At 50.9% G+C, this 17,690-nt stretch overlaps 1 protein-coding gene across 1 annotated transcript; it reads left to right on the top strand.

Moving 5' to 3' along the window:
• Positions 1-9,054: 9,054 nt before the first annotated feature.
• AOC1 (amine oxidase copper containing 1) lies at positions 9,055-13,496 on the top strand (the record flags this gene model as incomplete). The annotated part of the gene is made up of 4 exons (XM_082662071.1): positions 9,055-10,633; positions 11,461-11,746; positions 12,104-12,236; positions 12,455-13,496. 4 exons carry the CDS (start codon positions 9,055-9,057, stop codon positions 12,722-12,724), a joined length of 2,268 nt encoding a protein of 755 aa, XP_082518197.1. The 3' UTR covers positions 12,725-13,496.
• Positions 13,497-17,690: the final 4,194 nt, after the last annotated feature.

Genomic DNA, 17,690 nt, shown 5'->3' with positions numbered 1-17,690 from the left:
TCCGCATGATCTGTTCATTCATGCGCTCTGAAAACAAACCTCGAGCCCCTGCCGTATGCCAGGCCCTGTGTTGGTCTCTGTATATTTGAAGAAATTAAGACACAGTCCCTGAGCTCAAGGAAGCAGATAAGAAGAGACAGACCTGTGAACAGAGAGTTACGAGCAGTGAAGGAAGGCCATGGGGGAATGGAAAAGGGGTTGAAAGAGGGGCCTTGGCATTGAGCCTTGAAGGAAGGAGCTCGGTGAGTGAACAAGGAGAGTGAGAGAGAGCTTTCAGACAAGGGAACGATGTGGACCAAGCCCAGGAGGCCCCGTGGGCCTGGCCTGGTTGGGAATGGCTGGAGCACGGGGCCAGGTGATGGCAAATTAGAGGGAAAGGGATATTCCAAGAACAAAAGGAAGGTCAGGGCTGGGCTGGAAAGGGTGTTTAATGCCAACTCAATAGTATGAGTGTTATCCAATAGGCAACAGTATCCCACCAACGCGGGGAAGGCCCGTGGTCAGATTTATTCTTGCAAAAGCATGAAGGCCAGATGGGAGAGACCCCAGCGGAGAGTCAGGGAGTTTGGATGCTATTGTATAATAGCATCCAATAGCAATAATAATAATTTCCAGGTACAAATCATGAGGGTTTAAATATAGACCAATGGTTCTCAACAGGAGGGCAATTTTGCCCCTCAGGAAAGACTTGTCAATGTCAGAAGACATTTTTATTTGTCACAACGGGAGCGGGGTGGGTGCTACTGGCATCTAGTGAGTGAGTAAAGGCCAGGGATTCTGCTAAACACCCTACGATGCACAGGACAGCCACATAACAAAGAGCGACCAGGCTCGAAATATCAGTGGTGCCAGGGCCCCTGATGAAAACGGTAGAATTTTCTCCTTGTGAACCAGTCTTCCCTAATCAGGGATGCAACCCATGACGGTGGCTTCAGTAGCCTAGAGAGCTCATCAGGCGACTTCGGTGGTGCGGCACCTGCGGAACTATTTCTTTCTCCCGGTTCTACAGAAACACTCACGCTCTCTAGACTATCGCAAATTATCTCTGATGTGTTGTGACTTTTCCAGAAACAAAATATCAAGAGTTAGCAATGGGGAAGCTGTGAGCTGTGACCTCTGGCCCACTAACCACAGACACTGGATCCATCCTCACCTGTCACGCTGCCCCTCCCCAAGACTGGATAATCTGTCCCCTACAACACGGTCGTCCGCAAGGCCATCATTTCTGCCCCTTTAAGGGAGGCAGGCAGCCCAGAACTTCAAGGACACAATCTTTGCCCAAGTGTTATCTGTAACTCTCACCAATCATTAACACCAAGAGGGGAGGAACCACACCTCAGAAATCAAGGTCACGTACAGGAGGGACCAGCAGCCAGACAGAGACTGTGGTGAGCTGGGAAAACAGAGCAGGAAGCCAGGTAGCAGAGCCCAAATCCCAGAATTCCACACCTCACCACCCTTGGCCCCACGTGAACAGCCATAGCTTCACCCGACACCTCTGCCGGCCCCATTCTTTTCTCTTTCCTTGGGGTGGTTCTTAAAGACGTTTCTCTCCACGGTCTCCATGGCATTCCCTCAAGTCCCCCTCTTCGTCCCACTTTTCCACAGACGTGCACAAGGGGCTCATGGCTCTAACCACCTCCTCCCAGACACCCCACCTCCGCCCTCCTCGGCACAGTAGCAGATTCTGCCCAGGACTCACACCCCAGCCGGGCTCCTGGGAACACACCACCCATCTCAGCTCTGCAGCTCTGCTCCTACCTGGCCCCCCAGGACAACACTCGCCTCGGCTTTGTGGAGCCCTCAGGGTGGAGCAGCTCACCTGCCCTGAGCCACACACCTGCTAGGGCAGGGGGTGGGGGGATGTGAAGAGGGTGTGCTGGGTTGGATAGCGTCCCCCCAGATTCTTGTCCTTCCTGGAACCACAGAATGCGCCTTTATTTAGAAATAAGGTCATTGCGGGCTTCCCCGGTGGCGCAGTGGTTGAGAGTCTGCCTGTCGATGCAGGGGACGCGGGTTCGTGCCCCGGTCCGGGAAGATCCCACATGCCGCAGAGCGGCTGGGCCCGTGAGCCATGGCCGCTGAGCCTGCGCGTCCGGAGCCTGTGCTCCGCAACGGGAGAGGCCACAGCAGTGAGAGTCCCGTGTTCCGCAAAAAAAAAAAAAAAAAAAAAAATAGTACAAAGAAATAAGGTCATTGCAGATTTAATTAGATAAAATGAAATTATACTGGAGTAGGGTGGGCCCTTAATCCAATGACTAGGTATCCCTGTAAGAGGAGGAGAGACATAGTCACGGGGTGGGGGGGCGGGGGAGGGGGGAATGTCATGTGACCACGGGGGCAGGGACTGGAGAGAGGTGTCTACAAGCCAAGGAACCCTGGGACACTGGGGATTTCCGGCAACACCTGAAGCTGGAAGAGGCAAGCGAGGGCCCTCCCCTAGAGGTTTCAGAGGGAGCCTGGCCCTGCCAGCACCTTGATGTCAGCCTTCCAGCCTCCAGAACCGGGAAAGAATAAACTCCTGTTGTTTAAAACCACACAGTGTGTGGCACTTGTTACAGCAGCCCTGGGCGTCTAACGCAGGGGAATCTAAACAGAGCCGCAGGCCTTGAGAAGCCGGCAGTCCTGAGGGCCAGCTCCTTCTGAATCCTGCAGGATCCCAGTCGGGCACAACTCCTGCGGCACTTATTCTGTGCTACCCTGTAACATTTTTATCTTTCTATGAACATTTTTTGTACTCCTTCAAAAAAAACACTGAAATGCGCACTTGTACGCCCTCCCTCCCTGCCTGCACAAAAGTAAGCGGTGGTCTCACCATCCTTCAACCTCCAGGAGTGAGCCCTGCAGGGGTACCTGCTCCCGAGGCTGTTTCTACCCTGAGATGCAACTACCTTGTGCCCACGTCCTGGGGATGGCGCTCCAGAACGACTGTGTCATCGCATCCCCTCCCTCAAGCATATTTCCCTACGTCTCTGCCAACACTTGGCGTCATCCAGCTTTCTCATTTCTGCCAGAAATGGGTATAAAATTATCTCTCATTGTTGAAGAATTTGCACTGTTCGAAAACCACTACATTTGGGCACCTTTTCACGTGCGCTTGCGCCCTTTAGGCTTCCCCTTCTGTAAGTTACCCTGAGATTCTTCACTCGTGTTTCCATTGGGATGACTTCCTCATTCTGGTTGATTTTTTAGGAGTTTTGTGTGTGTTTCTAGATATTAGTCCCTCTCAATATTTTTTTAAAAACAGCTTTCTTGAGATAGCATCCTCTTACTACACAATTCACCCATCAAGTAAATAATCGGATGGATTTTAGTATATTCACAGATATATACAACCCTCACCACAGTCAATTTGAGAACATTTTCATCAGTTCAAAAAGAAACCCCACATCCATTTGGTATCACCACCTGCACAACCTCCCCTCCTCAGCCTGAAGCAACCACTAATCTACTTTCTGTCTCTATAGATCTGCCTGTTCTGAATTCTTCATTTAAATGGAATCATATAATAGGTGGTCTTTCTTAACTGACTTCTTTCATTTCACATGTTTGTTGTTTTTGGGTTTTTGTTTTTTGAGGTACGCGGGCTTCTCACTGTTGTGGCCTCTCCCGTTGCGGAGCACAGGCTCCGGACGCGCAGGCTCAGCGGCCATGGCTCACGGGCCCAGCCGCTCCGCGGCATGGGGGATCTTCCCGGACCGGGGCACGAACCCGCGTCAACTGCTTCGGCAGGCAGACTCTCAACCACTGCGCCACCAGGGAAGCCCCATTTCACATGCTTTAAGATTCATTCATACTGTAGCATGTATCAGTACTTCGGTTCTTTTGAATGCAGAATAGCATTCCATCGTGTGGATACGGCACATTTTGTTTATCCATTCATCAGTTGATGGACATTGGGCTGTTCCCACCTTTTGGCTGTTATGAATAACGCTGCTATGAACATCCATATACAAGTTTCTGTGTGAGCATATGTTTTCATTTCTCATTCACTGAAGAGTGGAATTTCCGGACATACGGTAAGTCTATGTTTAATCATTTGAGGAGCTGCCAGCCTGTTTTCCGAAGTGGCTGCACCGTTCACATTCCTGAGGACTCTGTAGAGGGTTCTGATTTCTCCACATCCTTAACCAGCACTTGTTATCTGACGTTCTGATTTCTGAAATTGCAAACAAGTATCGGGTTGATTAACAGTTTTCTCCTTCCTTCATCTAGCTGTCAGTAAATACTGAAATGACTTGCAAGAAGCAGGAAGATAATGATGAGAAAGACAAAAGGCATGTAATAATAAAAGAATAAGCCGTCAGGAATCGGTGAGCAAGGGAATTGTGTAGCTTGGTTCTCCCAAGCCACACAATGTTCCTGACTGTTCTTTCCCTTTGACCAAGAGCATCCTCTCTGCCCAGTTTTTCCCTTGCCATCTAACTAAGCCACTCTAGTACCATCTCCCCTCCTGGCACGGGTACCTGCCCCATCCCACCCGCACTTCCCTTTCCCTTTTCCCTTCTCTGGGCCGCAGCCTCAGCCCTCCCGATAGACTTTCTTCCCAGCCAACTCCTCCCTCCTTCCTGAATCCTGTCAGGGTCTCAGAGATGGCTAATATGACTTCTTCTGGAGTCTCAGCTCAGTGGCTTCTCTCTCCCAAACTACTCTGTCTCTGATTCTCCATTTACACATGGGTTAAATTCTCTGGTTTTTGCTTTGGTGTCCGTCTCTACCAGCTTCTGCCTCCGTCCGTATATCTGCTTCAGGTGAGACTACTTGCTGGTAAATTTCTCCTTTTCCTTATCTCCAGCCTCTGAAACTCACCACCTACTTTAACGGACCTTGGCACAGCACAGATCATAACAGAGGAAACACAGACAACGCCTGCGAAAGGTGTCCCTGCAGAAGGAGGATGATAGGGAAGCAGATCTAGGGCACAGGTGTTGTTGGGGAGAACAGAAGTGAACCCAGCTGCTAAAGTGGTGAAGGATTGGGCAGTTTCCAAACTTGGGTACTTGGGGTAACAGGCACCTTTTGGGCTGCAGCCACCAGAGCCCCGTGCACTTCCTTGTACCACTGCCCTTGCCCATTGTGGAGCTCCTGAGCTGTAGGTCACCACCTTGGTCAGCACATGCCTCACCCTGTCCCTCCCTCCAGGGCGGGACCAGTAGAGCCATAAAGCTCAAGGAGTCAGAGACAAAGTCTGGCAGCAGAGGTGAGTCCAGAGCAGAGCACACAGGTACGTACTGATGGGGTATCCGGGGAGAGTCAAGCAGGGGTTGACTGGGAAGGAGGGAAGCAAGGGAAGATGGACATGGAGTGAAGGGTCAAGAGAAACAAGTACACAGACACAGCCCAGAAGGTGTCACTCCAGGGCACAAGCCACCCGGGGGCAAGATGGGAAATGTGCCGCGAGGAGGCGGCTTCTGTCCTTCGGGTGCTGGAGACGAGCAGTGGGGAGGAGAGGGTGCGTTTCACATCTCCCAGCATGGAGGTCTCACTGGCCACTAAGTTCTCCCTTCTCCCATGGCTTCATTGTCCACCTCACCCACTGCCCATTTGGACATTGGACAAGAGGATGGTCCTGGGAAAGGGAAAGGTTAAAGGAATCGCCAAGTTCGGCTTAAAGGACCGCAGGTCTCTTCCTCATCTCCCTCCTTAGCGGAGCAGAAAGCAATCTGGGGATAAGAAGTGTTGATGAAAATTCAGTTAACTACCAAGTTAAGAAGGAAAAAGGAGAATTTGATGCAAGTCAAACTGAGGATTAGAACTCAGGGAGCAGATTCTCAGGAAGCTCTGAGAGCTACTCTGCCAGTTAGAAGTGGAAGGCACAGTCACTTACATTTTCAAGACAAAAGGATCATACATCAAAATGCCATATTGACATTTTACATAAAGTTCACCAAGGATGCACAGTCCAGGTAAACACACACGGAGCAAAGCAGCAAGTCACCATGACCCCCTGCAGAGCCGGGAAAATACACTCTTCTTATAAGCGGTTACATTGCTAGCATCAGAAGAAGGGGAAAAAATTGATCTTTACGGTCCAGCAGGCACTCCCATCTTTGAGGACCTCTGGTTAATGTGTAACGCAGATGCACCTTGCATTTTAAGGAGGGAAGGAGGGAGGCCCAAACAAACACAGAGAGAGAATTCTATGTTTAAGTTTTTCTTGCCCTACCTTAAAATGTAAATTTTATTTCATTATTTCCCCCCTTTAAGATCATTAATCTTTCAGTAGAAAGCATTTGATGAGCAAATATTTGGTCCCCCAAGGCCAGGATGGTTGCTTATCTGCTCTGGATCCACCATGTCCCCCAGTGCCCTGTCTTAACAGCCCAGTTCTTTCTTTCCTTTAAGGGGATTAGGCTAGTAGAATGCTTGGCATGGACTGATAGGCAGCTCTAGGTTGTCCGATAAGACTTATGCCAATTTTACCCTGTATGTGAACTGTGCGTGCCCACTGTTTTATATAGAGCTATAGATATGATCGGTAGTTTCAAGTCATTTAGACATCGGTATTTTAGGTGGAGTTTTGAATATACATCGAGAGGCACAAGAGATTATTACTCTCTAAATGACATAGAACACAATCAACATGGCCAGCAACAATAGCAAAGTCAGAAGCAGAGATCTAAGCTATGAGTCCCCAGAACTGAACCATTTATTCAAGATTTCATTTAGACTAGAAAGGGAATTCCCCAGGGCAGAAATCTGATTTCTTACGCGAGTCATTAGAAGGTTATATCAGAGGACTCATCTGGTATGAGAGCACAACACTGTCTGGGTAATAGCGTAAGTTTTCCCCTGCAAAGCAGTTTTAAAAATCGAGCGTCGTTTGATTTTTCAACAGCACTTTCTCATCATAGAAACTTAAGAACTGAGTAAACTAATGGAATGTAGTAAACCAATATGGAGGTATAGGCCGATGGGGAGACTTTTTATAGATGATAGAAACATCTGAAAAGTCAGTGACAGCAAGTTATGTGGGGTTATCTCGGCCTTGTGTGGACTTAGGAATTGGATGACAAATCCAACAGCAGCTAAATTGCCCCTAGTAACTATATTCTGTGACAGTGTCACTAAAGAGTTCTCTTCCTGTCCTAAACTTTGGGGCAAAAACATAGCTAGAAATAAAACAATAACTTTTTGATAGAGAGACAGACTTTTGGTAAATAGTACAATTGAACCGGGAGGATGGGTCTCAGAGGACTGGTTTCGACGCTTGCTACTGTTGCCGTCTTCTTCTCATCCTAGCTTGGTGATGCTCGCCTTAGTTGAAACCAAAAACAGGGATCCAAGTCCATTCAAGTGGAGGGGTCTTTTTAAGACGAGAGGTGTGAGTCCATGAATTAGTGTCTTTCAGTTTGGCTGTGCATGGATTAGTTAATAATACTGATACTTGATAAGGTTCTTTCCATCATGGCTGCAAAGAATCTTTTATCTGATGTCCTTTCCAACAAACAAAATCTCTAGGTTGTAATCCACGATCCTTTGCACCTCCTGGGAGCTTGCTGTAAAAGTAGTTACCGATTTTTTTAATTGTCTCAGTAAGTCCCTGTCAATAATACAATATATTTCCTCTGCACCACTATGGGTGAAGTTTTCCAAAATATTGTTTTCCCCAGAAAAACCTTTTTTCAGACACCCAGCGGGTTAAAGAATGTACATGTTGGAGTAATAGCCATTGGGCTTCAAAAGACACTATAGGTTTCATTTTGTTTTATCAGGTCTAAACCATATTTGTGTGGAGGGGTCAAAATTCCCCCTTTTTGTTGCCATATCTGTTTCTCTCCTTTAGAGGTGATTTCTTGAGCCTGTAGAAAGAAATCTTTTATTGAGTTAGCAGGGTTAGCGGACAGCAGTGGACATTCCGGAGGCTGGACAGGACGAATATTAAAGCTGCCCATCTGGCGGCAGCATCCGCAAGCTGGTTTCCTTTAGCTTCTGCAGCGTCAGATTTGGAATGCCGTGTTGTTTTCCTAATTGCTGACTGTTTGGGCAGTTGTATAATGATTAATAACTCTTCAACCTGTTTTCTATTCTTTTTAAGTTGTCCTGAAGAGGTTTAAAACCTCACTGTTTTCATAGCATTCCAAAGTTGTATGCCACTCCAAAAGCATAGCAACTGTCGGTATAAATATTTGTTACCTGGGCTTCCCTGGTGGCGCAGTGGTTGAGAGTCGCCTGCTGATGCAGGGGACACGGGTTCGTGCCCCAGTCCGGGAAGATCCCACATGCCGCGGAGCGGCTGGGCCCGTGAGCCATGGTCACTGAGCCTGCGCATCCGGAGCCTGTGCTCCGCAACGGGAGAGGCCACAACAGTGAGAGGCCCGCGTACCGCGAAATAAAAATAAATAAATAAATAAAATAAAAAGCTCGCACTTCTTGAGTGCTTCCCAGGAGGCAGGCTTTGTTCTAAACACTTTATCCTTATTGTCCAACCGATTTTTCCATTTATTTCCATTTCACCGTTGGGTGAATGGAGGCCCAGAGAGTTTAAGCAAGGAGCCTAAGGCCACACAGCTGTTCCCAATGGTGAGATGTACTAGACTCGAAACCTGGCAGCCTGGCTCCAGAGCCACATCTTTGAACTTCTACACTAAATTTCAGATTTTATCTACATAAAAAATATCGTGTTGTATCAAAAATGCAGTTTTGCCGTCAATACCCATGGCACAACAGGCATTTTGTGGGATTTGAGGGGCACTGTGAATCTCCGAGTGACCTAAAGCTGGAGAGATAAGAGCTGTCCCGCAGATAACGCACAGAGAAGGGGAAAAGGAGTTTGCACAAGTAAGAAAATCTACGGGACTAAAAGAGGTTTATGGACCAGGGAGGAGACAGCAGAATTAAAGTCGATGGACAGCAGAGACCAGAGCAGTGTTGGGAGCTGCGTGCGTCCCCTGCTGCCACTGAGGGCTGCCTCGAGCTGGGCGGGGACGAGCCAGGAAGTGAGTCTGTGGGAAAAACATGAGGCCAAGGGATATCGTAGTCCAAGACCCGACCTGGTGGAAACCCATTTCCTCCCATAAAACTAAGTTCATCTATTCCACTGCATTCCAGACCATGGGGCGGAAGACCCTGGCCCTCGGCTGGGCGGGTGCTGTCATCCTGGTGCTACAGACATTGGCCGTGGCAGAGGGCTCCCCACGGACCCCGGGCAACAAGGGCAGGGTGTTTGCGGACCTGAGCGCCCAAGAGCTGAAGGCCGTGCACGGCTTCCTTTGGTCCCAGAAGGAGCTGAGGCTGCAGCCAGCCAGCACGTTGACCATGGCCAAGAACTCCGTGTTCCTCATTGAGATGCTGCTGCCCAAGAAGCAACACGTGCTGAAATTTCTGGATAAAGGCCGCCGGGCTCCCGTTCGGGAAGCGCGCGCTGTCATCTTCTTCGGAGCCCAGGAGCATCCCAACATCACCGAGTTTGCTGTGGGACCACTGCCCAGGCCCCATTACATGCGACACCTGCCCCACAAGCCCGGGCACCAGGCCTCCTGGGCCTCCAGGCCCATGTCCACGGCAGAGTATAGCCTCCTGAGCCACACCCTGGAGGAGGCCAGCAAACCCCTGCACCAGTTTTTCCATCACACCACGGGCTTCACTTTTGGAAACTGCCACGAGCGGTGCCTGACGTTCACAGACGTGGCGCCCCGTGGCCTGGCCTCCGGCCAGCGCCGCTCTTGGTTCATCCTGCAGCGCCATATGGAAGGCTACTTCCTGCACCCCACGGGGCTGGAGCTCCTGGTGGATCACGCAAGCACGAACCCCCAAGACTGGACGGTGGAGCAGGTCTGGTACAACGGGAAGTTCTACCGCAGCCCCGCAGAGCTGGCTCAGAAGTATGACGACGGAGAGGTGGATGCGGTAGTCCTGGAAGACCCGCTCGCCAAGGACAAGGATGGAGAGAACCTACCAGAGGCAGCCCTCTTCTCCTTCTACCAGCCACGTGGGGACTTCGCCATCACCAAGAACGGCCCCCGCCTGGTGCAGCCCGAGGGCCCCCGCTACAGCCTGGAGGACAACACCGTGCTCTACGGGGGCTGGAGCTTCGCCTTCCGGCTGCGCTCGTCCTCGGGGCTGCAGGTCCTGGACGTGCACTTCGGAGGTGAGCGTATAGCCTACGAGGTGAGCGTGCAGGAGGCCGTGGCGCTGTACGGAGGACACACGCCCGCGGGCATGCAGACCAAGTACATAGACGTCGGCTGGGGCTTGGGTAGCGTCACTCATGAGCTGGCCCCTGGCATCGACTGCCCGGAGACGGCCACCTTCCTGGATGCCCTCCACTACTACGACGCCGACGATCCTGTCCTCTACCCTCGAGCCCTCTGTCTCTTCGAGATGCCTACGGGGGTGCCCATCCGGCGGCATTTCAACTCCAACTTCAGCGACGGCTTCAACTTCTACGCGGGCCTCAAGGGCCAGGTGCTCGTGCTGAGGACCACTTCGACGGTCTACAATTATGACTATATCTGGGACTTCATCTTCTACCCCAATGGGGTGATGGAGGCCAAGATGCACGCCACCGGCTATGTCCACGCCACCTTCTACACCCCCGAGGGGCTGCGCCACGGGACCCGCCTGCACACACACCTGCTTGGCAACCTGCACACCCACCTAGTGCATTACCGCGTTGACCTGGACGTGGCAGGTAGGACTCGGGCTCGGAACCACCCTCCGGGCCAAATGTCCACATCAGAGCAATAACTTACACTCGTGGGAGACAGTGCTTAGACCCCCCCTGGAAGCGCGGTACCAGGAGAGTTTACCCAGCCTGCATGCGTGGAACCTGCAGTGCTAGAAACCCGTGTGCCCCTGCAAAATGGTGAACGTGAATAGTGCCAGCTGTTCCCCTGGTGCTGCATTGACCCCCTAGGGGGACGGACCGGAGAGAAAGGCGTGCACAGGGCGGGGGAGGTGACAATGCCCAGTGGTGCTTTGAGTGGATGAGGTGACGTCGGGAATACTCCTCGTGTCTCCTGAGTTAGTGGTGTCACCTTAAAAGATGTCATGGGTGTAATGACAGGATTTGGCCTGACATCAAATCACATGTTAGAAGAGCCCCCCGTGACCAGGTAGGCAGCTTCTTCTCACTCCGCCCCTCTTGCCCCTGGGCCCAGAGGGCACTGACATAGTCTCTTCCCCTGGGGAAAGGCCAGCTGCCCTTTGCTGGGACCAAGGCATAGTCTCTTCCCCTGGGGAAAGGTCAGCTGCCCTTTGCTGGGGCCAAGGCCTCAGCAAACAGACACAGAGCTCTGCTCTCAAGGGGAACTGTGCAGAGTCGCGGCGGAATCACCGCAGCTGCCGTGCCCGACTCTGAGCTGTCTGCTAGCTCCTCGGTCCCTTCCCTCCACCACCGTCTGGCTCAGTGCACGCCCCGGATACCCTCTCCACTCCCGTGGTTTGTTGCTGGGTGTGGTCGGGAAGGAGGGCCCAGGGCGGAGCGCTTGACTCTCCTCCTTCCCTGCACACACGCAGGCACCAGGAATAGCTTCCAGACCCTGCACATGAAGCTAGAAAACATTACCAACCCCTGGAGCCCGAGACACCGCCTGGTCCAGCCGGCTCTCCAGGAGACGAAGTTCTCCCGGGAGCGTCAGGCGGCCTTCCTCTTCAGACAGACTCTGCCCAAGTACCTGCTCTTTACCAGCCCCGAGAAGAACCCCTGGGGCCACAAGCGCAGCTACCGACTGCAGATCCACTCCATGGCCGACCAAGTGCTGCCCCCGGGCTGGCAGGAGGAACGGGCTGTCACCTGGGCCAGGTGAGGGAGGCCCAGGAGGCCGGGAGGGCGGGAGGTTCTTCTCAGCGTCCCTGTGTTTCCCTGTGTCCGTGTGCGTCTGTGTTTCTGTCCAGGAGACTCTGAGTCTATGCTGTGGTGTATCCGGGCGTGTGTGTGTACGTGTGCACGTGTGTACGATCTTGGTCACGTGGCTCTGTGTTTCGGGAGGGGAAGTACAGAGCCCTGCGGAGCCCCGGAGCCTCTGTTGACAGTGCGTCCGGCTGACTCCCAGGGGATGATCCCGCAGCTGAGCGAAGGCGGTAACTTTCCCCCATCATTGGCCCTGAAGATGTTCCCTGGGAGCGGCTGGAGGCTACCTTCCTCTCTCTGCCCGGACAGGTATCCCCTGGCAGTGACCAAATACCGGGAGTCGGAGCTACGCAGCAGCAGCGTCTACAACCAGAACGACCCCTGGGACCCGCCTGTGGTCTTTGAGGAGTTTCTTCACAACAATGAGAACATTGAAGATGAGGTACCAGCTCTGCCCTTTCCAGCCCCACCCTGAGACCAGATCCCCGCTCAGTCCCAAGATCTGTGCCCGGTCCCAGGATGGTGAGGGCCAGCCTGCTGCTTGGGGAGCAAGCTCGGTGGTCACTGGATTTGCCCCTTCCTTAAACATGGGGCTTAGGGGGGTTGCCCACCCCTTCCCCTCTGAACATCCTCAGCACCGCCCACCCCTCTCTCCTGTAGGACCTGGTGGCCTGGGTCACAGTGGGCTTCCTGCACATCCCCCACTCCGAGGACATCCCCAACACGGCCACGCCCGGGAACTCCGTGGGCTTCCTGCTCCGGCCCTTCAACTTCTTCCCAGAGGACCCGTCCCTGGCGTCCAGAGACCTCGTGGTCGTGAGGCCTCTGGAAAATGGCTCCACCTATGTCCAGCGCTGGATCCCTGAGGAGGACGGGGGCTGCTTGATGCCTCCCCCTTTTAGCTACAATGGAACCTACAGGCCTGTGTGAAGGCCCCCTCCCCCCACTAACTCCCACCTGAAGCCCGAGTGCCCCCCCTACCCCAAGCACAGACAGTAAACCCCCTCAGGCCTCAGCTCCTATGCTGCCTCCTGCAGAAGGCGTAGCAGATGAGGCCATACACCAGGCCGGGCGTGCGGCACACACACCGATGAGAAACACAGGCCTTGGCCTCCACCCCAGAGAAGACCTCCATCACTAAGGCGAGGACACTCACTGAAATACTAGTTGACCTATCAGATCAGTTTGGAGAATCTGAGGCTGACGGCTCCCTCTCGGGGGGCTGTGGGGGACACTTCTGGGTGGCTGACAGGCATGCAATAGTGCAACCACAGGAAGACACTATGGAAAAATCGAGCAAAATTGCCAACACCTTTACACTTTGACACACTGATCCAACTTCTCAGAGTTAACCTGGAGCTCTACCTACAAACAGAGAAGAATAGATGTACACAGTAATCCACTGCAGTACTGTTGGTACTGGCAGAGCCTGGAAACGACCCAAACGTCCTTCTACAGGAGAGAGCCTGTAGATCTGAATAAACTACGGAGTGTCCACACAGTGCCAGTTTAGGTGATTGTAAAAGAAACGAATGAACAGGGGCATTCTCTAGACTGATGGGGAAAGATCTTCAGGATATACTAAGTAAGAAAATAGGTATAGAACAATATATAGCTAGCATGCTAATCTTCGTGTAAGAGAGCAATATATGTATTCATAAAAACCCAAGAAAAATACACATGATTCTAATATAAATGGTTACCCATTGTCTTCGTCCATTCAAGCTGCTGTAACAAAATACCGTAGTCTGGGGGGCTTTTAAACAGCAAAAGTTTATTGCTCACAGTTCTGGAGGCTGCAAGTCCAGGATCAGGGTACCAGCAAGGTCACGTGAGGGGCTTCTTCTGGGTCAAAGACCTGTGACTTTTCGGTACATCCTCCCATGGCAGAGGGGTGAGGGGTCTTCCGGGGTCTCTTTTATAAGAAGATTAATCGATTCGTGAGGGCTCCGCCTTCATGACTTAAGCACCTCCCAAAGGCCCCACCTCCTAACACCATCACATTGGACATTAGCGGGGACACAGGCGTTGAAACCACAGCACTGAAGACACAGGGAGAAACGGGATGGCTGAGGCAGGGAAGGGAGAAGAGATGCTCCATTTGGCTGGGTTTCTTTGTGGGCTTTTTTTTTTTGAGTGAAGAGAGCCTGAAGGGACCCACAGTGGGGCGGGCAGGGTGGTGGGGAGGGGCGGGGTCTCCTCCCTCCCTCTGGAGGTCGAGGGAGCCTCCAAGTGTCCCGGCCACAGCGCAGTCCCAGGTCGGTGGGTCCCCAGGTGCCATCACCCCCCACCCCAGTGCTATGTTGTTTTTATCTTTTAATCATGGGAACATATTACCTACTCAAAATAATAAAATCTAAGTTTTAAAAGAAAAAGAGAAGGAGGGAGGAAGGAAGGAACTCTTATTGCTGATTAACGGGATAAAGCAGCTGGCCAGGATGGACGGAGAGACAGACTCAACCCCCCACAAAGATTTCCACATTCTAACGTCCCTGGGACCTGGGAATACGTCACCTTACACGGCAAAAGGAAGGCGTTCTGCAGGTGTGATTAAGGTAAGGATCCTGAGATGGGAAATTCTCCAGGTGGCTCGATATCATCACAAGGATTTCTCAGCGTAAATCTTCTATATTGTTCTTGGGTCTGGGGTGGGTTTTTTCCTTCTGAGGGTCCTTCCCGGTAAGAGAGAGACAGGGGGTCAGAGAGGAGAGAAGCTGCCACACTGCTGGCTCTGAAGTCGGGGAAGGCGCAACAAGCCAGGGGTGTCGGCGGAAAAGGCAAGGACGTGGATTGTCCCCAAGAGCCTTTATTAGCAACACAGCCCTGCAGACTCTAGACGGTAAGAGAATAAACGTGTTGCTTGAAGCCACTAAGCCTATGGCAGCTTATGTATGGCAGCGATAGGAACCAATACAACAGGTGTGGATTTCCACCCGGACGACTGTGGCTGGAAGGAAGCAGAACAAGCGAATCCTCTGCTGCCCCCTCACCACCACCTATGTGTCCCCATCTCTGCTTGGAGCTCAGTCACCCAAGCGAGCCCAGGACCAGGATCTGCCGACTGGGAACCAGGGCACCCAGGGGGAGGGGGCCGAGTCCTGGCTTTTTGACTGGATGTTAATTATACAGATTCCAACCTTTCCCCCAAGACAGAAGACCGTAATTGGTTTAAGGGGACCCAGATGAGAGCAGGTTAGAAACCAGAGGACAAGGGGCTCCTTCACATGCGTTTTGTTGTGTGTGTGGGACTGTTGCATCCCCACCCACACTGGGGGCAGCTTGAAGACCAAAACCCATCCCTCACTTACCTCTGTGTCTCTTCATAGCAGGTCTGATGGTGTTCTGCATTCAGTGGCCCCCAGTGGTGCTTGTTGAGTGGCTGAGTCACCAACAGCCTAAGAAATGCAAACTCCAGATACACCTACTCCTCGTGTCCTCTTCCCCCCACCCTGTTCTTGTTCCCTGGCCCTAATAATTTGGGCCATTTCCCTGGCTACAGCACCGCCTCCCCACCTAATGAGACGGCAAGAAAACCTGAGTGTCACACCTAAAAAGGCAGCCCAAGCACCCCAGAGTCTTCACCTCCCCCTCGTGCAGGCTCCAGACCCCTGGTGGTCCTTGCAGGCAACCACTTTTCAACCTCCTTGCTTTGTGTGATAATACCACCTGTGTGATAACTGGCCTGCTCTTTTGAATTGCACGATTCCCTGTCCTGGGACCACTTTGAGCTCCACATCCCATAATCTGGAATTTCTAATGGATGAAACCAGGGTAAATCTGATAAAAATGAAAACATACCAAGTGTAGATGTTGGATCCAAGGATTTGGCTAGAAAGTTAAAAGGACGCCTACCAGGGAACTCCCCGGTGGTCCAGTGGTTAAGACTCTGCACTTTCATCGCTGAGGTCACAGGTTTGACCCCCGTTCAGGGAACTAAGATCCCACAAGCTGTGCAGTGCAGCCAAAAAAAAAAAAAAAAAAAGACACCTACCAAACCCACAGGCTAGGGCATTCAAGGGTTGGTTTGCAAAAGTCACAGTATCCCCATCAATGCCTGAGAATTGATTCCGTGTTACAGTTACCCACTGCCACGTAACAAACTGCCCCAATTTAGTGGCATAAAATAACAAGTATTTTATTATGCTCCCAAACTCTGTGGAACAGGGATTCAGACAGGACACACCAGGGACGGCTTGTCTCTGCTCCATGATGTCTGGGGCCTCAGCAGGGAGGGCTCAAAAGCTGAGAGTATCTCAGAAAATGAGGAGGAACATCTGGAATCTTCTTCCCTTATGTGTCTGGCACCTGGGCTGAGATGACTCGAAGGCTATGCTCAGGAGGGACTATAGACGGAGCACTTATGCATGGCCTCTCCACGTGGCTTGGGCTTCCTCACAGCATGGTGGTCTCAGAGTAACCAAACTTCTTAGGTGGAGACAGGGCTTCAAGAGTGGGTGTTCTAGCAAACAAGAAGGAAACTGCATGCTTCTTATGACCGAGCTTCAGACGTCACATGACTTCACTTCTGCCATACTCTACTGGTCGGTGAAGTCACCAACTCCCCCAAATTGAAGGGAAGAAAACACAGACCCCACATCTCAATGAGAGGAGCATTTATTCGTATATAATTTTTGTAATCTTGAAAAATCTTTAATTATCCAAAACTAGAAATTCTAATATATGACAAAATAAAACTCAAGACCGGGAAATATCAAAAGGGACAAAGAGATATGTCATACCTATATATAAAAAAGGATACTGGAGGGAATCCCCTGGTGGTCCAGTGGTTAGGACTCAGCTCTTGCACTGCCGTGACCTGGGTTCAATCACTGGTGGGGAGCTAAGATTCCACAAGCCTTGCAGAGCGGCCAAAAAAACATTTTTTTTAAAAAAGGACACTGGATGCATATCAACTAATCATAATGTATGAATCTTATTAGGATCCTAATCTGAGCAAAGAGAATCAAAATATTCATGAGACAATTGGGAAATTTGAACACTCATTGGATATTTAACGCTACTAAGAAATTTTTATAAATTGTTTAGGAGTGATGATGGTATTGTGGTTATGTTTTAATAAGAATTCCTTACCTTTTATAGATAGGTGCTAACGTATTTACTAATAAAATGATATGATGTCTGTCACTTACTTCAAAATAATCAAGTAGAAGTGCTGTGGAAGAGTCCGTGGGGTATAAATGAAATGAGATTAACCACGCGTTGTTGAACCTGGATTCAGGAGGGTTTGTTTTATTCTTTTCTCTACTTCCGTGTATGCTTGAAAGAGGATGATACACCTTGATAAAAGAAACAAGAGATGAAGGAGGTACAACACGTGTGCACCTAACAAGATTATCTCAAGTGCACGAAGAAAACATACTTAGTACATAACTCAGAAACTGACAGGTCAAGCAGATGAAAACTAAGCAGAGATATAGATTATCTGAATAATACATTTAATAAGTTCAAACTTATATATTGATATAAACCTCTACACTCTACTTGAAAGTTGCTAGGAGGGTAATTCTTTTTTTTTTTTAATTAATTAATTTATTTATTTATTTTTGGCTGTGTTGGGTCTTCGTTTCTGTGCAAGGGCTTTCTCTAGTTGTGGCGAGCAGGGGCCACTCTTCATCGCAGTGCGCTTACCTCTCACTGTCGCGGCCTCTCCTGTTGCGGAGCACAGGCTCCGGACGCGCAGGCTCAGTAGTTGCGGCTCACGGGCCTAGTTGTTCCGTGGCATGTGGGATCTTCCCAGACCAGGGCTCGAACCCATGTCCCCTGCATTGGCAGGCAGATTCTCAACCACTGCACCACCAGGGAAGCCCTGAGGGTAATTCTTAAAAGCTCTCATCACGAGAAAAGAAAATGTAACTATGTGAGGTGATGGAAGTTA

This window comes from Grampus griseus (genome assembly GCF_964374135.1).
Source record: "Grampus griseus genome assembly, chromosome: 9".
Taxonomy (NCBI): domain Eukaryota; kingdom Metazoa; phylum Chordata; class Mammalia; order Artiodactyla; family Delphinidae; genus Grampus; species Grampus griseus.
This window is presented reverse-complemented; position numbering and strand designations above follow the sequence as displayed.